The sequence below is a fragment of the Xenopus laevis genome, chromosome 7S, assembly GCF_017654675.1.
Source record: "Xenopus laevis strain J_2021 chromosome 7S, Xenopus_laevis_v10.1, whole genome shotgun sequence".
Lineage (NCBI taxonomy): Eukaryota > Metazoa > Chordata > Amphibia > Anura > Pipidae > Xenopus > Xenopus laevis.
In genome coordinates this window covers 4,805,866-4,833,505 of record NC_054384.1, presented here as the reverse complement: position 1 = coordinate 4,833,505, position 27,640 = coordinate 4,805,866, and the positions used below count along the sequence as shown (strand labels likewise).

At 41.6% G+C, this 27,640-nt stretch overlaps 1 protein-coding gene across 5 annotated transcripts; it reads left to right on the top strand.

Moving 5' to 3' along the window:
* Positions 1-597: 597 nt before the first annotated feature.
* XB1017155.S (novel protein containing four WD domain, G-beta repeats S homeolog) lies at positions 598-23,635 on the top strand. 5 transcript variants are annotated; one of them, XM_018227291.2, is made up of 15 exons: positions 598-616; positions 6,444-6,521; positions 8,429-8,535; positions 10,738-10,850; positions 12,148-12,260; positions 14,460-14,568; positions 15,996-16,117; positions 17,653-17,736; positions 18,905-18,991; positions 19,124-19,212; positions 20,169-20,376; positions 21,136-21,261; positions 21,383-21,554; positions 22,094-22,167; positions 23,458-23,635. In XM_018227291.2, the coding sequence occupies exons 3-15, from the start codon at positions 8,437-8,439 to the stop codon at positions 23,547-23,549; spliced, it is 1,488 nt and encodes a 495-aa protein (XP_018082780.1). In that variant the 5' UTR covers positions 598-616; positions 6,444-6,521; positions 8,429-8,436; the 3' UTR covers positions 23,550-23,635. The 5 variants fall into 5 exon arrangements, with proteins under 5 accessions (XP_018082780.1, XP_018082782.1, XP_041426774.1 ...); XM_018227293.2 differs by lacking the exon at positions 598-616 and having other exon boundaries at positions 6,379-6,521; positions 14,463-14,568; XM_041570840.1 differs by lacking the exon at positions 598-616 and having other exon boundaries at positions 6,379-6,521.
* Positions 23,636-27,640: the final 4,005 nt, after the last annotated feature.

Genomic DNA, 27,640 nt, shown 5'->3' with positions numbered 1-27,640 from the left:
TACAAGACTTCATTTGTATTGTTGCCCCTACCCAACATGGTGCTTACGTCCTCCACGCGCACGGTGACGTCTCCATATGCAGAGCGAGCTCATATTCTTGCCCCGCCTCCTGCTGTTTGGTGAGGCGGGTTTTTTTTTTAGTCCGCCATTTTTTTTGCAGCAAATTATCTTTATTGACAAAAAGAAAGGGACATTAATATTGAAAACTTGGCACGAGAATGTCGAGCCCTTGTAGCTGTGTTAGTTATTAGCGGGTGGGCTTCCTCACAAAGAGCTTGGGGACTGATTGGTGTGGCTGGAGGCTGGGAGAGGCGGCAGACATTACAGCTGGGCTTTGTTATAGGCTCTGCCCCTGGCTAGTGCGGATAATGGGCTCATTAGGGATTGTAGGAAGCGTTTCACGACATTTAATCCATGTCCCCATACTACTTATTACTCCCAGCAACCCACACACAGGACAAGGGAGTTGCAGTACTTTTTCTCTCAAAAATGTCGAACAGAAAGAAGTTTAAAGTAAATGGCACAAGTTCTTGGGGAATTGGCTGGATGGAGGTTTGCTGCAGACTATTGACCTGACTGGGTTAGTAATGAGTTAAAGAGGGTGCTTTTCAGCCAGGTACTTCTGCTTCACCTTTTATTTAAGTTTTAGTATGTTAGTATAGAATGGCCAATTCTAAGCAACATATGCCTTTTTCTTCTCTTTCCAGCTTACAAATGGGCCCTCCGCCCGTCTTAAAACAAGTGCTTTGTTAGGGCAGAGACACGCCCAGATTTGGAGAGACTAGTCGCCCATCGTCAAATCACCTCTACTTCGGGAGGACTATTCTCCCTGAACTGCCTCTCGCCGGCTAGAATGTGACTGGCACTTGGAGGCGACTTCGGAAAATGAAGCACACCGATTTCCAATCCCGCTGACGATTTACATTCTAGCCGGCGAGAGGCAGTTCGGGGAAATTAGTCGCCCCGAAGAAGAGGAGATTTGTTGCTGGGCGACTAATCTCCCTGAACTGCCTCTCACGGACTAGATGTAAATCGCCGGCGGGATGGCACTTTCGGAAAACTAAACGCACCGATTGCCATCCCGCCGACGATTTACATTCTAGCCGGCGAGAGGCAGTTCAGGGAGATTAGTCGCCCAGCAACAAATCTCCTCTTCTGCTTGCCATGGCAATCGGTGTGATTCGTTTTCCGAAGTCGCCTCTGAGTGCCATCTCGCCGGCGATTTACATCTAGCCGGCAAGAGGCAGTTCGGGGGGATTAGACACCTCGAAGAAGAGGAGATTTGTTGCTGGACGACTAATCTCCCCGAATCTGAGCGTGTGTCTCTGCCCTCAGGCTACACATTGTTACAGCTACTTTTAAGGGCAGAGACATACCGTCAGATTCGGGAAGATTAGTCACCCGACAACAAATCTCCTCTTCTTCGGGGCGACTAATCTCCCGAAACTGCCTTCCCACCGACTAGAATGTAAATCACTGGCAGGATGGCAATCGGAGCACTTTGTTTTACGAAGATTCCTCACGAGGAAGCTTCGGCGACTTCAGAAAACGCGGGACGACTAATCTTCCCGATTCTGACTGTGTGTCTCTTCCCTTATTACTCACCTTTCTATTCAGACCTCTTCTATTCATATTCCAGTCTCTTATTCATATCAATGCATGGTTGTTAGGGTAATTTGGACCCTAGCAACCAGATTGCTAAAATTGCAAACGGGAGAGCTGCTGAATAAAAAGCAAACAAACTATTACTATTACAAGTAATGAAAAATAAAAACGAATTGCAAATTGTCTCCGAATAATACTCTCTACATCATTCTAGTTCACCTTTAAATTAACTTAGTATGATGTAGAGAGTGATATTTTAATTAGTTGGACTTTTTTTTTAAACCCAAATTTTTTTGAGATTTATTACAGCTCGATGCAGCAAAAAACCCGAATCCATCTCAGACCTTCCGAGATTGTAAACTATTTCTAAGTTTCTGTAGTCTGCGCTGGAATTAGCGCTGAAAATCCAACCTTTTCGTGCAAATATCTGAAAAAAATTAGCTTTTCCTGAAAAAGACGCGCAATTGGGGAAAAACCTGAACCGATGAAATCAAGATTTTTTAATAATGAATAAGGTCAAATCAGGAAAATTTGGATTTTTATAAATAACCCCCTTAATATGATGTAAACTATCTGTTGCGTAAGTATTCATTTTGGAGGTATAGTTTTCCTTTAATCAAAAATACTGATTATTTCACCTAAAAAAGGCTGGGTTTGTACTTGTTCATCATATTTGTCATAGATCTTGATTTAAAAGACTAGATTTGTCACTGGTCTCTTCCAGTAAGTCCTCAAATGAACCAATTCCCTCATTTTCAATATGTTTTCCAGTAAGATCATTTTTATTGCACGTAATACTTTATTTCGCTTCATCTCTTCTAATGGGATGAAATCATCGCTTGCCCTTCAGATAAATTGATTCAATCAAGGACTATTTTCTGTCCTTGCCTAAAAAGACTGAAGTGTTACAATGGCAACACTTTTGCTATAATTACAAATAATATTAGATTTGTGTCAGTTTAGGTACTAAGATATGAATAATTTCTGGTGTAATATCGGCAGTGTTTTTAGTGCAGATATAATACTGTTCCATGCCTATTTTTGGTGGGAAATGGTTATACAAAGTGCTTCATTCATTGATATATTAAATGGTTTCTGCCCAGCCATAAGCCTCTATATTTTGGCCAGCCAGTTGTACACATTGAGTGGCTACATATTTAGGCAGAGACACACGCTCAGATTCAGCAAAATTAGTCGCCCAGCGACAAATCTCTTCTTTGGGGCGACTAATCTCCCCGAACTGCCTCCCGCCGGCTACAATGTAAATAACCGGTGGGATAGCACTCAGAGCACTTTGTTTCCTGAAGTTGCCTCACGAGGAAACTTTGGGCAACTTTGGAAAATGAAGTGCTCCGAGTGCCATCCTGACGGCGATTTACATTACATCGCGGGCGACTAGATCTCCCTGAATTTTAGCGTGTGCCCTTGCCCTTAAGGTTACACTAAATACTTTACTGCATGCCCATAGTGGAAATCCAGCAGCATGAATGGGGGGCATTCCAGCGGGGCAGTTCCTACGGTTGTGTTGAATATGTTCCACATGGGATGCCTCCCAAGAGCGAGCTATACAACTTTGGGCTAGGTTTGTAGATCAGGGTAATGATTTAAAGGATATTAAAGGGTGGTTCTACTTCAAGTTAATTTTTAGTATATTATAGAATGGCCAGGTCTAAGCAACTTTTCAATTGGTCTTCAATATTTATTTTTTATAGTTTTATTGCCTTCTTCTGATTCTCTCCAGCTTTAAAATAGGGGGTCACAAATGCTCTGAAGGGCTACAAATGTTTTGTTATTGCTACTCGTCTTTGTATTCAGGCCTCTCCTATTCATATTCCAGTCATTCATTTAAATCAATGCAGTGTCAGACTGGGACACCAGGGGCCCACCAAAAAACCTTAGATCAGAGGCCCACTCAAAAACCTTAGATCAGAGGCTCACTCTCAGAATTATTATTTTTCCTCTCCTCACTCAACCTCTATTCTCCTAGTCTCTTTTCTTTACATACTATAATCTATTATTCCATCTATTTGGCCTCTTTGTTCTCATAGAAATAGGGAATGGCCATGAAATAGACTAAATGTTTCACAGCATGAGGGGCTACTGACACCTGGGCCCACCGGGAGTTTTCCTGGTATCCCGGTGGGCCAGTCCGACACTGAATCAATGCATCATTGCTAGGATTTTTTGGACCCTAGCAACCAAATAGCTGAAACTGCAAACTGGAGAGCTGCTGAATTAAAAAGCTAAATAACTCAAAAACCACAAATAATAAAAAATGAAAACCAATTGCAAATTGTCTCAGTTCATTTAAAGGAGAACAACCCATTTTAAGTCTGCTTGTGATAGGGCTGTCTTGAGAGATAGATCAGAGTATAACAAACAGAATAAACCCCTGAGACGAGGAGGAGTGCAAATATAACAGTCCAAATTTCGTTTCAATACAGTATATACTAGGGATGCCCATTTTATACAACAGATTATCCGCAGGCATTGGGGGGTATTGTTACAGGACCCCCGTTTAAGGAATGTTTTAGACAAGTCACCTTCCTTTGTTTTCCATAAAGGGAAATCATTATCATCATGACTATCCCCTAGTCCCCAGTTTGGTTAGGCTATAAGGGCACTTATAAGTGTTTCCACAACAGATGTAAATTATGTACAATGTTGAACATTTATCTTATTTTTAGCAGTACTTGTACTTGTCAACAGTACAGTATTAAATAATATTTCAACTGCTTGTCAAAATGGGTAGTATACCTGGCCACTGGCTCAATATGTGGGCAAGATGCAGGAGTCAGATTTTTAAAACATTTGTCTGCAGTAGAGAGAGGAGAAGAGACTGTAAATCAGCAATCGCCAAACACATTATCGAGCAACGTAATAGCATGCCCAGAATATCCTTTCACATAACTGATAGTCCGTAATGTACAGTATGTAGAGGTGATATGGTACTATCCAAAATGGAAATGTTGGGCAATGCTGAATGGGCAGATTGCCCGTCTGGGCCTGAGGTGACCACTAGGGATAAGAAAAATATTTCACCGCATTTCAACGTGAAAAAATACCTGTAGAAAAAAAAAAGTTGTGCGATTTAAATCCGATCATTTGGCCAGATATCACTCATTTAGGTGGGCATATTGGGGGAAAGATCACCTATAGCAATTGCTATATAGTACTATGCCATACTCCCAGGGCTTATGGAGCATGGAGGCACAATACTACGCTGAGTTTTGAGAGGTGCCCATGCCAAGGAGTTTTACTTGCTGTTCTCCTTACAGAAGTGGATAATGTATGCTGGTAGGGTTGCCTAGGCTGATTAGTAATTAATACACATAATTACTACACGGCAGCACAGAAACCAGTGCAATTAGAATCAGAATTGAATAATCAGCAAACCTGTAGCATCAGCTTATATTACAGCCAGGGAAGCTCATTTTCTGCTGGATAATTAGTGACGAGCCCTAAGCTTAGCTTCTCAACAGCCAATCAGAGCCCACTGAGCATGTGAGTGTCACAGACACTTTCCAAGATGGTGACCCCCTGTGACAAGTTTGAAGTCCTGGATCATTGCTGCTATTGACAAGCTCAAACTTTAGCCTCGTGCAATAAGTTCACTATATAAAATAGGACATTTTAGCCACCATCATTGTTAGGGTTAAGTTCTCCTTTAATGCTTGGACCCCTGTCCCAGAAAACAGATACATGGTTTCCCCAGAAGCCCAGTCCCCAACCCACAGAACCCTGTGCAAGGAAAACGGGGTATCTGCAAAAAAAGCAGCTGACATAAACCTAAAAATAAAAGCCTCATGAAAGACAATGCTATTCTTAGCAAACATCCAATAAAGTAAAAGACATGGAAAGTGCAATTCTTTAATCAACAAGTCGGCTACAAAACCAGCCCAAAACTAGCCAAGAGGCACTTCAAAAGTAGCCCAAAAATAGCCCAATATGTGCAGTAAAAAAAGGCTAAAAAATAAATGAATATATATGAAAATATGACTTTTTCAAATGTTTCCATGAAGCAAATGGGACATAACTTCTCCCAAGAGACCTGTTATCTTATATTGTTACAATTACTTATTTGCTTATCTCTAAATTGTTACAAAAGTATCTTATCTGCAGCTGTGACTGTTCTGGGCTCTACCAAAAGCCAATTAAGTTAGAAACGTTGTTTCTTTTTCTGTCTGTTCAGTGCAGAGAAAATCTGGACTTTCCAGTACACACGAGGGAACTGCGGGTTGAGCTGTCAAAAGAGGGACTGTCCCTCTAAAAACGGGACAGTTGGGAGGTATGCGAGGTCAACTTCTCGACATAGACACAAGTCAGTCCCATTGCATGCTGGTTATTGTTGTCTTACATTAAACTTGTCAGTCGGCAAATTGTTAGACAGAAACTACATTACCCAAAATGCATTGGGAGACGCAGGCTCGGCACATTAGATCAAGAAAAAAACTTTGGCTGCTTTGTACTTTCAAAACCCGCTTGGGCTTTAAATTAGTAGCCCAATTTGGCTGAGAACGCCAGCCTGGCAACCCTGGAGTTTTCTTGTATGTGGTTTTTTTTTTCTCTCAGACACGTCATAAATGTTGGTCATGCAATGGATTTTGTATTGCCTTGTACTTGTCTCTAATAGGTTCCCTCCTGCCCCATAGCCAATCATATACCTTCCTTTTAATTCAGTGCCCACCTCTCTATCCTCCCCCAGCAAATCAATTCCTTTTGCTTCCTTCTGCCCCGCCTCTCTGTGTTCCCAGCAAATCAGATTGCTCTCCTTCCTTCTATCCCTCCCTCTCTTGCCAGCAAATAGACTCTCTGTGCTCTCTGTGTTTCCCATGCAGTTACTTTCCTGTGATGAACTGAAGAGAGGAAGGAGGAGGCAGCCCGAGTTAGTAGCAGGAGACAGAGAGTTGTTGCAGGTAGGTAGTGTGCAGGTAGGTATCTAGTAGGAGGGAAGCAGGGAGCTGTCATACAGAGACACGCCAATGACATGTCATACAGGTTTCCCATTCAGTTATTATATGTAAGAAAAATCACAGGGCCCCGTACAACAAATTTTTCTGGGCCCCCAAAATTTGCATTGTTTGTTAACTTCTTCCAACTTTTTCCAGTTTTCAAATGGGGGGTCACTGACCCCATCTAAAATAACAAATGCTCTGTAAGGCTGCAATTCTTTTAAAGGGATTGTTCACCTTCCAAACACTTTCTTCAGTTCAGTTCAGATTGTTCCCCAGAAATAGACTCTTTTTCAATCACTTTCCATTATTTATTTGTTACTGTTTTTCCAAAATCTAAGTGTAAAGTTGAATGTCTCTGTCTCTGGTGTTTGAGTCTGACAGCTCAGTAATTCAGTTGTCAATTCTGAACTGTTACAACTTTGCAACATTTAATACTTATCAGCAACTATTGTATCAAGTCTAACGGCTGCCTGGAATGAAACCCAGGGATTCTGCTCAGCAGTGAAAAAGATAAGAAATGTATCAACTAAATGTATCAATTGAGAACGGTTTACAGGGTCAGCGACCCCCCCCTCCCAGAGCTGCTTTAGAAGGTGAAAAATTACACTTTACACTTCAATATTAGAAACACAGTGACACATAGAAAATAGACAGTAATTGGAAAAAGTCGTTATTTCTGGTGATCTATCTGAAAACAACTAGTTGTTTGAAGGTGAACGACCCCTATTCTAAGCAACTTTTCCATTTTTTAATTATTTGCCTTTTTCTTCTGACTCTTTTCAGCTTTCTTATGGGGTCACTGACAAATTTAAAAACAATTGTTATCTTCTATCACTCATCTTTCTAGTCAGTCCCTCTCCTATTCATATTACAGTCTCTTATTCAAATCGGTGCACAGTTGCTAGGGTAATTTGGACCCTAGCAACCAGACTGCTGACATTGCTGCTGAATAAAAAGATAAATAACTCAAAAACCACAAATAATAAAAAATGAAAACCGATTGCAAATTGTCTCAGAATATCACTCTCTACAACTTACTAACAGTTAACTCAAAGGTGAACAACCTCTTTAAGTCACATTTTTTTCTGCTTTCTTAAAGGAGACACTTTGTGTAAATAACAAGAATGTACCAGTGCATTATACTCATTTAGATATAGAAGAATTGTGCTTAAAAAAATAATGTTTCAGGCTGATTTATTGAATATTTCTGCAAAAACCCTAATAATCCCTCCCTTCTCTTCCACTTGCTGCTTCCTGAATTCCCAGAATGTGCACTCAGCTCACTGCACTGTAGGACAGGAACCAATCAGCAGTTAGCAGGACCTGATAGGGAACTGAAGCCTGGCTGTCCCCCTTCTACTGTGCTTCTGGCAGGGACAGGGACCCGAGAACATCTATAGGGAGCTCCAATAAAGGGGCTAATATTTCGGCAGCTTATTGGCCCGTGTATGGGGCCCCCCGACGGGCTTCCCCGATCGAGATCGGGCCGAAAGTCGGCCAGATCTTGATCGGATGGTACTAAAAATTCCGTCTGATCGCGGCCACATCTATTCGTTGATGCGGTCCCGCAATCCGACCGGCCGTTACCATTCGTTAGGATCCGATCGTTGGACCCTAGGGTCCAATATCGGATCAGCCCGATATTGCCGACCTCAAGGTGGGCATATCGGGGAGAGATCCGCTCTTTTGGCAACATCGCCAAACGAGTGGATCTCTCCATGTATGGCTACCTTAAATCTGCAGTTGTCGCTTTTCTCGTTGTCATTTAAGCACTAATGCTGTTTAAAAGCTGCATGAAAGTCTCCCAGCTTTATACCGTTCTGGTTGGACATCTCTACTCACGTGTTGTGGCTTCTTCTCACTCACAGCTTCCGGAATGGACACTGTTCTCCTGCGAAAGATCCGTAAGAAACTGAGACAGATTGAGACCCTTGAGCACCTGCAAAGGGAACTAACCGAAAGCGAGATTGAAAAGGTAAGATAGCAGAAACCTTACATCTTATTTTTTACTATTGCATTCCTCCCAACCTTCCTGTTTTCTGGGTACAGTCCCGATTTTGACAGCTCAGCCCACAGTCCCGGACTTTATAGCAAATCATAATACTATGAGTGTGCGCTAGCATGGTTTTATGCGTAATAGATCTTGCCAAACGTAATTTCTTTTTATGAGAAGGTGAGCAGGGACCTTGATTCTGGGATGGCAGTGGATGTGATTTACTCAGACTTTGCTAAAGCATTTGATACAGTGCCACACAGAAGGTTACTGGTTAAATTAAGGAATATTGGCCTGGAACATAGTATTTGTACCTGGATAGAGAACTGGCTAAAAGATAGACTACAAAGAGTGGTGGTAAATGGAACATTTTCTAATTGGACCAGTGTTGTTAGTGGAGTACCGCAGGGCTCTGTACTAGGTCCCTTGCTTTTCAACTTGTTTATTAATGACCTGGAGGTGGCCATTGAAAGTACTGTTTCTATTTGTGCAGATGATACTGAATTGTGCAGAACTATAGGTTCCATGCAGGATGCTGCCACTTTGCACAGTGATTTGTCTAAACTGGAAAACTGGGCAGCAAACTGGAAAATGAGGTTCAATGTTGATAAATGCAGGTTATGCACTTTGGCAAAAATAATATAAATGCAAGTTATACACTAAATGGCAGTGTGTTGGGAGTTTCCTTAAATGAGAAGGATCTAGGGGTCTTTGTAGATAACAAGTTGTCTAATTCTGGGCAGTGTCATTCTGTGGCTACTAAAGCAAATAAAGTTCTTGTATAAAAAAGGGCATTAACTCAAGGGATGAAAACATAATTATGTCTCTTTATAGGTCCCTGGTGAGGCCTCACCTGGAGTATGGGGGCAGTTTTGGACTCCAGTCCTTAAGAGGGATATAAATGAGCTGGAGAGAGTGCAGAGACTAAGTGCAACTAAACTGGTTAGAGGGAGGGAAGAGTTAAATTATGAGGGGAGACTGACAAGGTTGGGGTTGTTTTCTCTGGAAAAAAGGCGCTTGTGAGGGGACATGATTAGACTTTACAAGTACATTAGAGGACATTATAGACAAATAGCAGGGGACCTTTTTACCCATAAAGAGAATCACGTACCAGAGGCCTCCCCTTCAGACTAGAAGAAAAGAACTTTCATTTAAAGGAACAGAGTAGGGGGTTCTTCACAGTGAGGACAGTGAGGACAGTGAGGTTGTGGAATGCACTGCTGGGTGATGTTGTGATGCTGATTCAGTTAATGACTATAAGAGGGACTTGGATGATTTCTTGGACAGACATAATATCAAAGGCTATTGTGATACTAAACTCTATAGTTAGTATAGATTTGCAGGGTTGGACTGGGGGGCCTGGGGCCCATCGGGACTGCAGTCCAGGGCCCCCCTACAGGCCCCCCATCCCCCTACTATGAAGCACTGTGCATGCACGTTGCTGAATTTTTTTTTTTATAAAAACAACCATCAGGAGAGGGGTTCTGGCCCAGCAGGGTCCCATGAGGGTCGGGGCCCACCTGGTTTTTTCCCAGCATCCCGCCGGGCCAGTCCGAAACTGTAGATATGGGTATAAGTAAAGTAGGGAGGGGTGTGTGTATGGAAACTGGGTTTTCATTTGGAGGGTTGAACTTGATGGGCTTTTTTCAACCCAATTTAACTATGTAACTATGTTACTGAAATGTCCCGACTTTCTCTATGATCTCCTACACTGAACAGCCAGAAAAAGATGCAAAGTGTCTTAAAACTTAATTGGCTTTTGGCAGAGAGCCCAGAATACGTGGCAGCTGCACTTAGATACTTTCGTAACAATTTAAGATAAGCAAAGAAACAATTGTAACAATTTAAGATTAGCAGGTTCTTGGGGAAACTGTGACTTACAGTTTAAAGGGCAATTCACCTTCATTAGCAAAACTGTAATAACACCTAAAAACCACAGCAATGTGTTCAAACTTTCATAACCTGCCAAATTTTGTAAAATGAACATGGTAATTAGGCGGTGTGGCCATAAAATTTTCACTGCACCGAGCACTGCAAATCTTTTCGTCCCTCTTTCTATTTCCATGGGAGGTATGTTTTTGTATCCATTGTATGAGATCAGGGTGCTGACTGTGGTAAGGATGGTGGCCCATGATGGAAATAAGCTGAGAAGTATAAGAGTTTTTTCTTCCTTTCTATATTCAGGTTTCCCGGAAATTCGAGCTTCGCCATGAACTAGAGGAAGTGCTGGCTCGGGATGTGACTTTGGATTCCAAGGAAAAGAGTGAAAAAAAAGCACATACTAAGGCCACTGATAGGTCTGGAGTGTGTTAATGCGTTGTTCCCCTTTAATGCAGAATGATAATAACAATGATGCTGCTCCATAACTACAACTCTCAGGATCCCTGTTAAGTAGCTAAGAGATACTGGGAGCTGTAAGAAAAGCTTGGTTAAAAGGGTTGTTCACCTTTAAATTAACTTTTAGTAGGATGTAGAGAGGGATATTCTGAGACAAGTTGCAATTGTTTTTCATTTTTTATTATTTGTGTTTTTTTTAATTATTTGGCTTTTTATTCAGCAGCTCTCCAGTTGCAATTTCAGCAATTTGGATGCTAGGGTCCAAAATACCCTAGCAACCATGCACTGATTTGAATAAGAGACTAAAATATAAATAGGAAAGAGAGTGACCAGAAAGATGAATAATAATAACTAGCAGTAACAATATATTTGTAGGTTTTCAGAGGATTTGCTTTTAGGTGGGGTCAGTGAAGGCAAGGCAAATCATTTAAAACCTGTAGAAAATGAAGACCAATTGAAAAGTTGTTTAGAATTAGTCATTGTATAATATACTATAAGTTAAGTTAAAGGTGAACCACACATTTAAAAGAGAACTAAAGCCTAACTATAGAAGTAGCTAAAAATGTTGTACATGATGTTTTGTGCTTTTGTACCAGCCCAAGGCAACCACAGCCCTTTAGTAGTAAAGATCTGTGTCTCCAAAGATGCCCCAGTAGCTCCCCATCTTCTTTTCTGCTGATTCACTGCACATGCTCTGTGCTGCTGTCACTTACTGAGCTTAGGGAGCCACTCACAATATACAGTACACATAGAATAGAAATGTCACAATATAAGGCTGATTAGTAATTAATACACATAATTACTACATGGCAGCACAGAAACCAGTGCAATTAGCATCAGAATTGAATAATCAGCAAACCTGTAGCATCAGCTTATATTACAGCCAGGGAAGCTCCTTTTCTGCTGGATAATTAGTGACGAGCCCTAAGCTTAGCTTCTCAACAGCCAATCAGAGCCCACTGAGCATGTGAGTGTCACAGACACTTTCCAAGATGGTGACCCCCTGTGACAAGTTTGAAGTCCTGGATCATTGCTGCTATTGACAAGCTCAAACTTTAGCCTCGTGCAAGAAGTTCACTATATAAAATAAGCCATTTTAAGCCACATTCATTTTTAGGGTTTAGTTTTCCTTTAAAGGTGAACCACACCTTTAACACAGGCTACATATACATGGGTAGAACCTATTGCCTTTAGGTGTCTGGAATTTCCAGTTGTTATTGAAATACTTGTGTCTCAGTGTTTATATCTCATTTGCAGATTGGCTTTACCTATTCATGCCAAGTCTTCTGACAATCGCCCAAAACCCTCCAACACTCCCTGCTCACCCCCTGCTGCTGAATCTGCACCAAAGCGTACTCTGCCAGTTAAAGGTATGGACCACTGTCCTCTTAATTCTGTTATTGCAGTCTCATGCAAAACCTGACTGCAATAACCCCGTATTTGATGAAGTTTTGACCTAATTCCAGTGCTATCTACCGCTAGGGTTGCCTAGCTGGTAAAACACCTGCCAAGGCCAGGGCCGGCAAATTATTTATTTTAATTCTTTTTTTTTAATTATTACAAACCGGCAATGTAGATGCCAGTAAATCTGTAATACCCCTATCAAAAGCCTGTGGCCCGGCTCCAATCTGCTCAAAACGTACCTTTTTCTTCGGCGTCTAGCCAATCGTGCGTCGTGGCTCCGCCTCCTTTGACATCACAACACGCCCCCTTGACGTCACCGTACGCCCCCTTTCTTCCCGCCCCCGCCATGGCCGGTGGAATTTTTTTTTTTAAGGTGGCAACACTATCTACTGCCCCTTTCTTGCACCATGAATAACAGTGAAACACGTTTCCAATTGTGACCCCTGCTCCTATATGTATGACCATTGACTGGGCAGATGTTTCAAAGTTAAAAGGATGGTTCACCTTTAAGTTCATTTTTAGGATGCTATTGAATTTCCTATACCTAGCAACTTTGCAGTTAGTCTTCATTATTTTTGAATTATTTACCTTCCTATTCTACATCTTTCCAGCTTACATCCTATTCATACACCAGTTTCTCATTCAAACCACCGCCTGGTTGCTAATGTGAAAAAAACTCTAGCACGAGCCTATGGGGTAGATTCACTAACCGCGAATTGTCGCCATCGTCCGCTTCACACACCTCGTACCACTACTCCTGGAGCAAATGCTCTACGATTACGCCAATTCACTAATATGTGAAGTTTTGTCCTGGGCGGCGAACAATGGTGACTTTTCGCTAGCGTTACTTCGGCAGTGCGAGTATTTCATATCGAAGATGCGCTAGCGTTCCTTTGTGCCTAATGAAAATTCCCTAGTGATATTGCGCTTAGCTCAATTTGCATAGGGCGGGTAATTTAAAGTTGTATGGACGTCTTTATTATAAATATTGGTGCAAATGCTTGAAGTTACCACTTTTTATTACAAATGTCCAGGAACCTTAATAAAGACAAGGGAGTTACGGTAATATAATGGCCACTGTAAAATTAATGTTCCATATGTTATGAAATGTCTGGATTACCCAAAAAAAGTTTGTCAGCACTTTTGCAGGCAATCCCTTAAAAAAAGGAAAAGTCTTTGGAACTTTAATGCATTTTCGGCTCACAGAATATGATGTAAGTGACTAAAGATTGAGGAAGATCTCGCTGCTTTTTAGCACTTCCCCTGGTCTGAGGTGGCAAAGTCAAATCTGGCGAAAGAGGTAACGTTCAGTAAAATCCGCACTTTAGTGAATTAGTGAGTAACAACCTTTCTCCAGAGCGAAAAGTCACCTGGCGCCGAACACTAGCGACGGGCTATTTCACTAGCAAATTGTTGTCTGCGCCTGTGAATTGGCGATGTCCCTGCGGATATGATTTCTGGCGAAAACTCGTTAGCGTTAGTCACTTCACCCTTCAGTGAATCTGCCCCTAGGTCTGTAGTGTGTAAAGTGCTTAACTATTGGTGGAACGGATGAATTGACACTAAAGGGGTTATTTACTAAAATCCGAATATATTTCATTATTTAAATTAATAAACCACTACCAAACTCCCATACCCTTACCTTATTTATTATAAAAAAAAGCTAAATTTAATCGGTTTGGGTAAAAACCCAATAAAATAGAGCGTAAACCTGAATTGTACGGTTGTTTTTCCGAATCGCTCAATTTTTCTAGCTTTTTCCTGAAAAGCCAGAATTTTTCAGATTTTTGCCCAAAATGATCGGATTTTAGGGCATATTCCAGCACAGACCACAGAAACTTGCAAATAGTATAGGGACCTCTGCCATTGACTTATATACAACCTCGGCAGGTCTGAGATGGAGAATATTTGGATTTGTTTTTTTGCAGCATCAGGCTTTAATAAAGCTCAAAAAAAAATAAAAAAAAAAAAAACCCGAAAAATTTGAGTTTTGCCCCAAAAAGCCCGACTAGATAAATTCGGAGTTTAGTAAATAAACCCCTATGTGTTTCATTAAAAGGAACAAATTTGATATCTGTTGCATTTTAATGTGTGTGCAGGTTTTAACATTTATGTCCTTAGCAGAGTGTCCATTAACATTAAATCTTTGTTTTTGTTTTTTTAAGTAGATTCTTTTCCTTTGCAAAACTCTAGGTTCCATGTTCGCTCTTTAAAGGGACACAATGATCTTGTGACATGTGCCCTCATACACGGGACATCAATAGTATCTGGAAGGTAAGATTTCCAATTCTGTCATCCAGTTACTTGTGTCCCACTCAGTAGTTTTATTTGCTTTATTGAATTCCCTTTAGTTTAAAGGGGTTGTAACTATTAGTGTGACGTAGAGAGTGATTTTCTGAGACAATTTGCAATTGATTTTCATTTTTTATTATTTGTGGTTTTTGAGTTATTTAGCTTTTTATTCAGCAGCTCTCCAGTTTGCGGTTTCAGAAATCTGGTTGCTAGGATCCAAATTCCCCTAGCAACCATGCACTGATTTGAATAAAAGACTGGAATATGAATAGGAGAGGCCTGAAAAGAAAGCAATAACAGTACATTTGTAGCCTTACAGAGCATTTGTTTTTTTAGATGGGGTCAGTGACCCCCATGTGAAAGCTGGAAAGAGTAAAAAGAAAAAGGCTAATAATTTAAAAACTGTAAAAAATATCATTAATTAATTACTAACAATTAGCCATTCTGTAACATACTAAACGTTAACTTAAAGGTGAACCACCCATTTAATGTCCTTCTTATATGTTATAGCATAGCCAATTATAAGCAACGTTTCCATTGGTCTTCATTATTTATTTTATTATTTATTTTATATAGTTTCTTCTGACTCTTTCCAGCTTTCTTATGGGGATCACTGACCCCCATCTAAAAACAGTTGTTACATTTTATTACGCATCTATCTATTCAGGTCCTGTCCTATTTATTCTCCAGTCTCTTATTCAAATCAGCGCATGGTTGCTAGGGGTTTTTGTTCCCTAGCAAACCAGATTACGGAGATTGCAAACTGGAGAGCTGCTGAATAAAAAGCGAAATGACTCAAAAACCACAAATAATAAAAAATGAAAACCAATTACAAATTGTCTTAGAATATCCCTCTCTACATCAGGGGTGTCCAAACTTTTTACAACGAGGGCCAGATTTGGTGAGGTGAAAATGTGTGGGGGCTGACTATTCAGCCTGACATTCTTTGATTCAAACCATTAACATCTGTCTGCATCTGTCAGAGCACGGTGCAGAAGGTAATAGAGTATATGCTACTTGCTGGCACTGACACGCCGCTCTCATACGCAACCATAAGTCTTTAGGACTGAAGGTGAATAGACGCACTGATGTATTACTATTGAAGATTGTACTACTGGCCCTTACGTAGTAACCCCCCGCGATTGCACCATACTCCTTTACTGTATTACTGGAACGTCAGTGCGTCTATTCACCTTCAGTCACTGTCAGCCGGTAGCACAGTCAATGTAGCATATTCTGGTATTTTTTTGGAATTTGCTGCGGTCCAATTAAAAATGGTTCTGACCCGCGGCTGTAGTTTGGACACCCCTGCTCTACATCATACTAAAAGTTAACTCAGAGGTTAATAATCCCTTTAATTCTTGAATGCTGTAGTTTATTACTTAGCCAACTCTCTTCTTCACCAACAGTTGTGACACATCTGTCCGCGTGTGGGATATGAGTTCTGGATCAGAGCTGAAGACACTGTGCGGTCATACGGGAGGCGTCACCTGTCTCACACTTATCTCTGATGTTGGAGCTGCAGCATTAGGTGGGTTGGAGCAACACTGCAAGCTCATACAGTATGTTGCATTTAAGGGTCAGGGCACATGCTCAGATTCGGGGAGATTAGTCGCCGGGTGACAAATCTCCTCTTCTTCAGGGCGACTAATCTCCCCGAACTGCCTCCCGCTGGTTAGAATGTAAATCGCCGGTGGGATGGCACTCAGATCGCTTTGTTTTCTGAAGTCGCCCAAAGTTGCCTCAAGAGGAAACTTCAGACGACTTCAGAAAAATAAGCACTCCGAGTGCCATTCTAGCCGGCTGGAGGTGGTTCGGGGAGATTAGTCGCCCCGAAGAAGAGGAGATTTGTCTCCGGGCAACTAATCTCCCCAAATCTGAGCATGTGCCCTGACCCTAAAACTTGTGGCTTTACAAAACTTTTGGGAATTGCAGCAGCTGCCAAAGCTGCTCATCAATAGACAAGTATGTGACGAGATTCAGCTGAACCCTGAATCCTTCATGAAAGAATGGGGCGAATCCGAACCCTTATTTGCATATGCAGGTCAGGGCAAGGAACGGCCAAAGAGAAAAAAAAAATCTTCAACCTTGTTTGTGTGATGTAAAGTCTCATGATTTTAAGGTTTGTGATTTGATTTAGCCAGGCACATGGATTTGTCCAAATCCTGCTGAAAAATTCAAAATCCTGACAGAATTACAGAACAATGTTAGAGAGAGAGAGCGATAAACAGTGTGTACAAAATGATAGCAACAGATATTCACAAATGCAAAAATATATCATTAAAGAAAAGGTTTATTGTTCCAATGTTTCGGTCCTACACAAGGACCTTTATCAAGGAAAAAAAAAAAAAAACAAAGGTCCTTGTGTGAGACCGAAATGTTGGAACAATAAACCTTTTCTTTAATAAACCCTTTATTCAGAAAGCCTATAGACTCCATTTTATCCAAATAATCCAAATTTTAAATTTATTAATTTCCTTTTTTACTGTAATAAAAAAACAGTATCTTGTACTTGATCCCAACTAAGATATAATTAATCCTTATTGGAGTCAAAACCAGCCTATCGGGTTTTTTTTAAATGTTTAAACGATTTTCTAGTAGACTTAAGGTATGAAGATCCAAATCAAAGATCTGTTATCCAGAATGCCTCAGGTCCCGAGCATTCTGGATACTGGATAACAGATCCCATACATACAGATAAAAAAAAAGGAGCTTTCTGGATAACGGGTTTATAGATAATAGCATCGGACTGGTATGCCTGGGGCCCACCAGAAAACCTTTGGCCACAGGCCCGCTCTCCAAACTATTTTTCCTTCTTTTGTCATTCACTTTCTTTATTCTTGTAATCTTTTCTCCTCAAATATTATCATGATTCTCTCCGTCCATTTCTTCTCTTTATTCTTATATATAAACGTGGCACTTGTTGTTGTATAGACAAATAGTCGGGTGAGCAGAAGGGCCCATTGACACTTGGGCCCACCGGGAGTTTTCCTGGTAGCCCGGTGGGCCAGTCCCACACTGGATCCTATATCTGTATATTTCTATTATTTTTTTTTTTTTTTCCAGACTCCTCTTCTTCAGTACCTAATGAAACGTTTCTGGCTAGTGGGTCATCAGACTGCAGCATCAAAGTATGGAGCTTGAACGAAGGTAATGTACAAACATGCAGAATAGCAGAAGTAAATGATCAATAACAGGAGCAGAGGGTTGATGAAGTGACAGGTAGTAGCAGCAGAGGTCGGAGCAAGTAGTAGGTATGAATAGGAGAGGACAGAGGCAGTAATAGATAATATATACAATTGCAGGTGATAGTAATAGTGGACAGTAGAGATGATAAAGCACAGAAGAAATACAGTAACATAACACAAACAGAGGAATTGTTAACTAACATGGAGAGGCAGAGGAACTGGTATGTAATAGAAAACATGGATATGGCAGGTATTGGGAACGGAGGACAATGCACATGCTAGGAAATAGATAGAATAGATAGTGGTAAAGGAAGTAAAGGATTAGAACTGTGGTTTTTCAGTTGAAGCCACCCTTGTAGGCCCAGCCTTTAGCAGGTCTTCCCTTTGCTTATAACAAGGTTACAGCCATAGGTGGAAAGGCCACCTTAAATTTCCAGTGCACCGATCCCCATTGCTCCAGTCTAGATGATGAAAATTTGCCCTAATAAAAGGGAGGGGACAGGTGCGATGAATGGCAGTGGGCCTATGGGAACCCACTTTGTAAATCCGGCCCTGGGTGTATCAACCATTCGACAATATGTCCAATAATAACTAAAACATGAGATGTTTCAGCACAACCCCCCCCCCCTTCCGATTCACCTTCAGGATAGTCTTTCAAGTGTAATTGGACAGGCATTCTCCCAAAATGTCACCCCATCTGGCCTTCAGCTGCTAAAGCTCCAAGCCCGCAGCCCATGCAGTTTGGGAAACTTTGAGTTTTAGGAACACACATTATAATATTTTGTGTAGGTTTTCACTCAGATAAGCTTTAGACCTTTTAATTTAGATCCCACTAAAAGAATATGGTTTTCACAAGCTTTAGCAAACCTTTCCTTTTATTGTATGATCTGCACATCATGGCTCAGCTGAATGCAGAGTTGAACCAGTAAAACAATCTTCCATAATCAGTCAATGAGTGGAGAAAAGAAGTGCATATGACCTACAGATATATGGGCAGAAGTCAATTTATTTGGTAGACAATAGGGTCCTCCTCCTTTGTTTAATTCCCAGAATCAATCTGCTCAAAGCTCTGTTGTATCTCAACAACACTCTCTGTTCACTTATCTGCTGATCTTCTCTTTTCCTTATAGGTCACCAAGAGCTCAGTATCTACACGTACTCAGGGGTCTCCTCTATCACACACATTCCGGATACACAGCTGTTGGTATCTGGATCAGGTGAGCCTTACAGATGCATCCTTTGATAGAAAGAGACGTGTAGTATTGGGGTTATCACAGGGCAACAGTGTCTGGCTTTTAACAATGGGAGTCACCTATGTAATCTGTTTTTATTTTCATTGTGTGTTACAGAGGGTGGGAAAGTTGAAGTTTGGGATCTTCAGACTAAACAGACTGTATACTCAAAGCGAGCGCATGAAGACTCAGTAATAACCTTACAGGTACATCATGGACAGGGTTGGCAGTTGCCTAAATGAGGTTTTTAAAAATGCACACAATATGGGGGTCTCTATTGCTTGTAGATATTGTCATTTTTAACCCGTACTTATAAAGGGCCAATATATTCCACAACTCTGCACAGTAGATATACAATTGCAGGAGAGTTCCCATTAGACTACTGCACAGGTCCATTTTTTTGAAACCCGAACCCGCTATTTGACCCACATGTTCCCCTTACTCAACCCGCAATAGGCCAACTAACCTTCCGACCCAGGGGACACACAAAACCTGAAACAACGTCACATTTGGCCAGAAGTGACATCACTCCGGTGCCAAATCTTCCCAAAAATATTTTAAAAACTGGAAGAACCACAAGGGTGGTAGGGATCAAGCCTGCACCTTTGTTGGGTACTCAGCCAGGTTACCTCAGGCTTGCACTCACTGCCAAGAGTCAGGGGCTTTTTGCCCGAAACCCGACCACTTTGCGGGTACCCGACCCGATGCAGGACTCTAATTCCCATGGCCACAGTAATTTGAGATTTGCCTTTAAAGAAGGAAAGAGTTTATACAGCAGCTTTGTACCAGTTCTGTAGGTATTAAAGGAAAGTGGGTGCCAAAAGAACTGGGTGTACTCCAAGGTGACTAAGTTGAATTACTTGTAGAGGATACATACTGAGACTATGGGGCATATTTATCAAAAAGTGAAGTCAGAGATCGCCACAGTCCTCTACAGTGAAATTCCGCCACTCTCCATTCATTTCTATGGGATTTTTAAAAGTATTTATCAATGGGTGAAAGTTCATCCTTTGTTAAGTATGCCTTTCAAAATCCCTAGAAATGAATGGAGAGAGGCGGAATTTCACTCTAGAGGACTGTGGCGACCTGTAACTTCACTCTTTGATAAACTTACCCCTATGGCTTTTGTGATCTTGTAATCTACTTTTTTTCCCATTTACAGGTTCACTTTGGGTTCCTTTACTCTGGTTCAGTTGATGGCTTCCTGAAAGTGTGGAGGATCTCCTCTTCAGGCTCACTCAGTCTTATGCACTCCAGTGATTCACATGCCCACTCTCTGCAAGGCCTGAGCTCTCTCTGTGTGGCTGGTGAATGTTCTGTGTACATCGCAACACGTGGGACAAGCTTGAAGGTGCTCAACTGGAAACAAGGTACAAACATGCAGGCCTCATACTGCTCAATTATAGAGAGTTCTGTCTTTACGTGTTGGGTGTGCTTGGAATCATCATAGGAGGCAGCAGAGAATCAGATAATACATTTATAGGGTGTAAGACTTTTTGGCCTAGTGTTTTTTTAAAGTCTTGTGGCAATTCCATCCTCAACTATTTAGTAGACATTCCTGCACAACCCTTTCCTGCAGGGAACTTTTTTAATGTAGTCAAGCTGTAAAGGTTTTTAGTTTGCTACTATCACATGTAAAAGTGAACATAAAAGCTTTGGTCAGTGTAAAACTAATAGACACCACTTGAGGGCACTCTTCAGTCATAAACTACTTTACTTTCTTTTTCCTTATTTCTTAGAAATCTGTGCAGTAGGAAATCCCTCTCAGCTTCTTAACTGGGATCTAAGCCTACACCATAGGAAAAAGAGCAACCCAATATAGGAAATACAGGCAATAATAGATTAACCTGGTTTCCTCCCAGCTGGAATTACGGTACTCTTTAATGTGGTTTATAATGATGCTGAGAGCTGACAGTTAGTATCAATTAGAGGTGGCAGCTTGGACTTCCCTGTTTTAGACCATTGCTGCCTCTTTCCTTTCATTCCTGTATCTTCTAGCCACATTAAACTTACATTTTTCATTTATACAGACTGTAAGCCAATAGGGGTATTGGCCTCACCTTTATTTTGCGGTTTTGGGAACAGTACTGAAAGCTTATTCTAAATTATTTCCCATTTCTTTTCCTCAGATCGTCTCACGCGTTTATCTAATCACCTTCTTGACTCTGGTTTTGTTGATTCTGTCGCTCTCACGTCAGACAATCTTCTGATCGCCTCTGGTTATAATATTGACCGTGGATATGGATACCTTAATGGTAGGTGATGTATAGAAGAACCTCACTGAATTTAATATCAGAAAAGAGAAGCTGTCGGATTATTTCTTATTTCACTGGTTACAACGTTTCTTATATTTTTCTTTCCTTTCTCTTGCTTAAGTTCGAAATGGGGACACAGGAATGTACCTGGGCACTCTTTCACACCCAGATCTTCCCCGTATCATGTGCCTTTTTGCTTCCCAAAGTCTAAATGGTCGGTGCTGTTGGGTGACAGGGGGACGGGAATTGTTGCTCTGGGAGGAATGCCCAAAGGGGACCAAGCTGCCAGAAGGGTGAGTGAGCAAACTGTCATAGGCCCTTCTTTTTGGGCTCATTTCTCTGAATGGAATGGGGTGTTTCTTCCATGACTTTGTGGGCACCACTTTTCTATTGAGTCTCATCTCACACTGCTTCTCTACCTAAGCCATGAGATGCTGCTGCATTTTAATTATTGCAATAACAGTGGGGCTCATTTATAAACACTGGGTACTTTTGCACCTGTGCACCTACCCATAGCAACCAATCAGTGATTAGCTTTTTTTCAGCCAGCTGCAGGATGAGCACTGAAAGCAACCATTTGATTGGTGGCCATGGGTTATTGCCCATTATAAATGAGCCCCAGTAAGTTAAGGTACAATTTATTACTCCAGGGCTTTGTCTCCATTCGTGGATTGCACCCAAACGTTTAAAATGGAGTCTATGGGAGATGACCATTCCATAATTCTGAACTTTTTTGATAATGGGTTTCTGCACAAGGGATCCATACCTGTGTGTGTGTTTATGCATTTACCTGCTTATCTCTAAATTCGGTATTCTATGTACTTTGTTTTAGAAAAGCCTTGCAGTTTCAGTTTTGCTCTGGTTTCCTGGAACCGGCTCCAGACACAGAATCGGAGGAAGATGAAGGTGAGGAGAGGTCACGATTTACATCAAATACTGATTGACAACTTTTTTAATTGACCCTGTATATGTTAAACCCTACATCAAATACACCATAGTATATGGGCAAAGGTATGCAATACTTGCCTGTTAAACATCGGGAACCCAGTGTAACGTAAGGTATCCCAAACTCGGAACTAACTCCAAGGACCCAGTCACGGCTTACTCTTCTGCCTATAGCAGCCTCCTTTGGCTTCGGGAGGAGCCCTCCACTACTCTGATGCCGCCAGGACTTAATGTGAGAGGACCAAGGAGAGAGCAGGCTATGGGACCAAACTTATACAGAAAGGACTGAGGAGCAATAGGCGAGACTGGAAACAGGCAGGGTCAATACCAGACGGGCAATGCAGTACCAAATCAGATAACAGAAGATTAGTCGAGTTACAGGCCGAGGTCAAACCAAACAGTAGCGTGGTACAAAATCAGTATCCAGAGAAAAGTCAACTACAGGTAGAGGTCGGTACAGGCAAGGGTCAGAAAACACCTACATGCAAATCAATCAGAGCAGAGGTCAACAACCACTGGGCCACAGACACTCCTGGACTGGGCCACTAAACCCAGCCAATAATTAACGTGGTGCGCAAATTGGATGCCAGTGCGCTGAATCGGACACTGGTGCGCCCAAATTGGATGTGGTGCGTGCAAACTTTCCACTGGACCCCCTGACCCCACCCTGGATCCCCCAACCCTGACCCCCAGCTCCTTGCAAAAATTTTGCTTTTGCATCAGTCCACGGTCCATAAAAAGTTTGGGAACGCTGAATTAGAGGATTCCCTACGAGGTGGGGTAGGTGGCCCCCCCCGGCCCAGACCAGCTCCCGGCAAAAAACAGTGCGTGCAAATACGCAGTGCGTCGTAGCACAGCGGGGGAGGGGAAGGCGGGGGAACTACAGTTTTGTCCCAGTCTGACCCTGCGTATATACATTGGAATAAAATTAAAACAGAAGTGTAGTCAAGGTCACAGGCCGAGGTCGGAATAGAGAGAGAATAGTCAAATACAGGCAGAGGTCGGTACAGGCAGCAGGATGGCAGAGTCAGGAACAGGCAAGGATCAGTAACAAGATCAGACTAGAGAAGCGCACCCAGAAACTATAGGAATAGACCTTTACGTTGGGCAACTGGAATTTGACATTTGGCCCAGAATCGGCAATTCAGGAGAGGCGCGAGGAAGAAGCAGGCAACGGGCACCCCTCCTGACAACTAGACCACAGGTACTCTTACACCCAGAGTCTCATATATCTAAATTTGTGTTTTCCAGATTCGGAGCTTTGGGAAGCTGATACAGATTCCGTCTCATGTAATTCAGAGCAAGGAAAGACACAAGGCTGGCTATGGTGTGTCCTGATCTAGCAAACTCCGCAGACTTTTGTTCTGCTGTTGTTGTGCCTTTGTTTTTATAAATGACACTCTAATAAACATACGGGAAGATATTGTAACAGCTGTGTGTCCGGCTAATGATTTGAGCAAGTAAATGGCAATGTCTTCTGTGGGACGTGGAGTGATACCAATCATTGGACTATACAAATTATTACATATACAGATTTATTAATACAAATATAGGAGAACCCCTTATCTGGCCTCCCCACAAGGGGTCCCATTACGAAGTCAGTTCAATAATGTCTTTACTTGGATTCTTAGTTCCTTCTAAAATAACATTGAGCAAATACATTGATATGAAGTTTTGCTCAGAAAGAGATCGCTTTGAAAGTGTAGATGCACTCTAATAGCAATGGAAGCAAACTAGCTCCCATACTACTTGTGTTGGTCTCTCCTTTGGTGCATGTCTGGTGCAGGGCACAGATTTCAGCTCTCTAGAGATCAATGTAGTTAGGTCTGTCCTTTTAAAACTTGTTTTAAAGAGGAAGTAAAGTCTAAAATGGAATAAGACTAGAAATGCTGTATTTTGTATACTAATCATAAACATGAACTTACTGCACCACAAGTCTAATCAAACTAATGATTTGTGCTTTCAAAGTTGGCCACAGGGGGTCACCATCTTGTAACTTTGTTATACATCTTTGCAAGACCAAGACTGTGCACATGCAGTAAAGCAAAACCAGCCTATTGGGTTTATTTAATGTTTACATGATTTTCTAGTAGACTTAAGGTATGAAGATGCAAATTATGGAAAGATCTGTTATTTGGAAAACAGCATTCTGGAAAACAGGTCCTATACCTCTAGACAGGTATATATAAAATCTACAAGCTTATCTTTATTCCTCCTTCCCATAGGTCTAGAGCTTCAGCTCACACCCCCCTGGAGGATCCTCTCTCAATTCATATACTTTAATGTCTACAAAATTCCTTTTATAAAAAAAAAAGCATAATTAAACATTTCAGCTTCACCACCATTTTTTTAAATTTTTTGTTTTGACAAACGAGCTTTCCAAACCAACCTTCTCACAAGCCTGTTTTTTTTTTTTTATGTGCAACATCTTTATACTCCCATTGGGGCATCATTTTCGCAGCGAACCTTGGCAAAGATTTGGCTCATTCATTACTATCAATATCAACATCTTCAAATAGTTTAAGGGACCTCTGCCATTGACTTCTACATGAACTCAGCAGGTTTTAGGTGGAGAAGAGTCGAATTAAAACTGTTTCCAGGTGTGTTAAATCTCACATTCTAATTCAAGTCGGTGGTTTTAAATGGCTATAAAAATTCCAGGCTTCTATGAATAAATTGGTCTAGGCCAGGTCCCTATATACTTTCTCATCTCCGAGATGACTATAGACAAGTGCACCCAGCACTATAAGGCACCACCTATTGGACCCACCACCTCCACAATAAATTATGGGTTGACATTTAATGTATCACTATCTAGCATTATGGGATTGTGTATGTGGCCCCTGCTTGTCAGCTCACAATGCCATTCCTGAATCCACCACCCCAAGCAATTTGTCAAGTAATCAGAAAACAATAGAAGCATCGTACAAGGCAGAATCTGCAGTCAGTAACAAATCTAGGAAGCAGCTTCCATCAGGGATGTAGGGAACACTCCTAATATTTCCATTAGGCAAATACAAAGGGACAGTAGAACTCTAGAAGAATCACAGTCATACAGAATTGTAGCCATTACTGTTTGAGGCGTCTCCCAGGCTATGGGCCACTCTGCAATAAATGGGAGCCCTGGGGTCTTTAAATGCATTTGCGCTGTTTTCCCAATAGATCTTCTGCTTTATCCTAATGCTTTTCATGAGATGCTGCCGTGAGTTCAACATCATGTTGATGGATTAGAGACGACATGTGAGACAGCAGGGGACACAACCCCTTCTTTTTGAGTAAGGCAGTGTAGTCCTGGATGACCCCTGAATAAGGCTGATAGTGCTATTTATAAATATACATATATATATATCAAATAGTCCAAAGGATGTACACTGCAGCAGCAGAACCTGGGCACTAGTACAAAAAATTACAAGGACCAAGGACAGCAAACGAAAAAATGTAAATACACCTACATCTAGAGGTCCATTTATCAAAGGTCGAATTTCGGATTTATGTGAACTTTTTTTAATTTGAATATACTCACATGGACAGACCTTCAAAGAAAACTGGCTGTCCGGGTCAAAACTAGGGATACACCGAATCCACTATTTTGGATTCGGCCAAACCCCCGAATCCTTCGCAAAAGGTTCGGGTGAATACCGAACGGAATCCTAATTTGCATATGTAAATTAGGGGTGGGAAGGAGAAAACATTTTTCCTCCCCGCCCCTAATTTACATATGGAAACTAGGATTTGGATTTGGTTCGGCCAGGCAGAAGAATTCTGCCGAACCCAAATCCTGCTGAAAAGGGGAATCCTGCCCGAATCCTGGATTCGGTGCATCCCTAGTCAAAACTGGACAGATAGCAACCCTAATACAGAGTGCCCCATGTATATTTGAAGGAGAACTAAAGCCTAAATAAAAAATTAGCTAGAAATGTTGTACATGATGTTTTGTGCTTCTGTACCAGCCCAAGGCAACCACAGCCTTTTAGCAGTAAAGACCTGTGTCTCCAAAGATGCCCCAGTAGCTCCCCATCTTCTTTTCTGCTGATTCCCTGATTCACATGCTCTGTGCTGCTGTCACTTACTGAGCTTAGGGACCCACTCACAATATACAGTACACATAGAATAGAAATGTCACAATATAAGGCTGATTAGCCATTAATACAGATAATTACTACATGGCAGCACAGAAACCAGTGCAATTAGCATCAGAATTTAATAATCAGCAAACCTGTAGCATCAGCTTATATTACAGCCAGGGAAGCTCATTTTCTGCTGGATAATTAGTGACGAGCCCTAAGCTTAGCTTCTCAACAGCCAATCAGAGCCCACTGAGCATGTGAGTGTCCCAGACACTTTCCAAGATGGTGACCCCCTGTGACAAGTTTGAAGTCCTGGATCATTGCTGCTATTGACAAGCTCAAACTTTAGCCTCGTGCAATAAGTTCACTATATAAAATATGCCATTTGTAGCCACATTCATTCATATTGTATCTGCCAGCAGTAGGGAATACACAGCTTTGCTGCTTGGTCATTCCTTCCATTTGTGCTTTATAGCTCTGCCCACCCACTATTAGCCCACGAGTCCTCTTGCTCTTGTTATTTCATCGCTCAGTCCCCACACATGTTATTCAGTCTTTCCATAACATCAACAGTTGCCTGCGTAGGCTTCTCTCCAAGGCTTATTATATAAGCACCACAAATGATGCACTCTTTTAATAGCGTTGTGTCTCTTTTTAAAGGGGAACTTCACCAAAGATTCTGCGAAGACCCGAAGACCCAAGCACCAAAGACCTGAAGCGACGAAGACACAAACAGAGTCGAAGCTGCGAAAAGACCCGAAGCGCTAAAGACCCAAAGCGATGAAGACCCAAAGACGCAAACATAGTCAAAGCTGCGAAAAGACCCGAAGCGCTAAAGACCCAAAGCGATGAAGACCCAAAGACGCAAACATAGTCAAAGCTGTGAAAAGACCTGAAGCCGCGAAAAGACCCAAAGCTATGAAGACCCGAAGCCGCAAATAGAGTCAAAGCCACTAAAAATTGTGAAGCCGCAAAAAGGCCTCAAACCATAAAAGGACCCGAAGCCACGAAAGGAGCCTAAGGTAAGTTTTTACATTTTTTAAATTTTATTAAACCCCTGGCCACCAATGTTTTTTTTTAAACTTTTATAGGGGTGCCTTGTGCCAATTTTTTTTTTTAATTTATAGGGGGTACTGACCACCTATGGCTTTTAATAACTTGTGTGTGTGGGAGGGTTTACTGTTTTTAGCGCTGTCTGTGTGGCCATTTTACTATGGGGTGGGCGGGATCTGGGGTGGGGCTTGGGGTTTCGTTGGACAGGGCCATGTGATTTCTGATGGCGGCCCTGTATACTGTAGCTACACTTCTCCTATAAAGCTTCCATCTTTTTTGTTGTTCAGGAATATAACATGTTCTGACCATGTGAA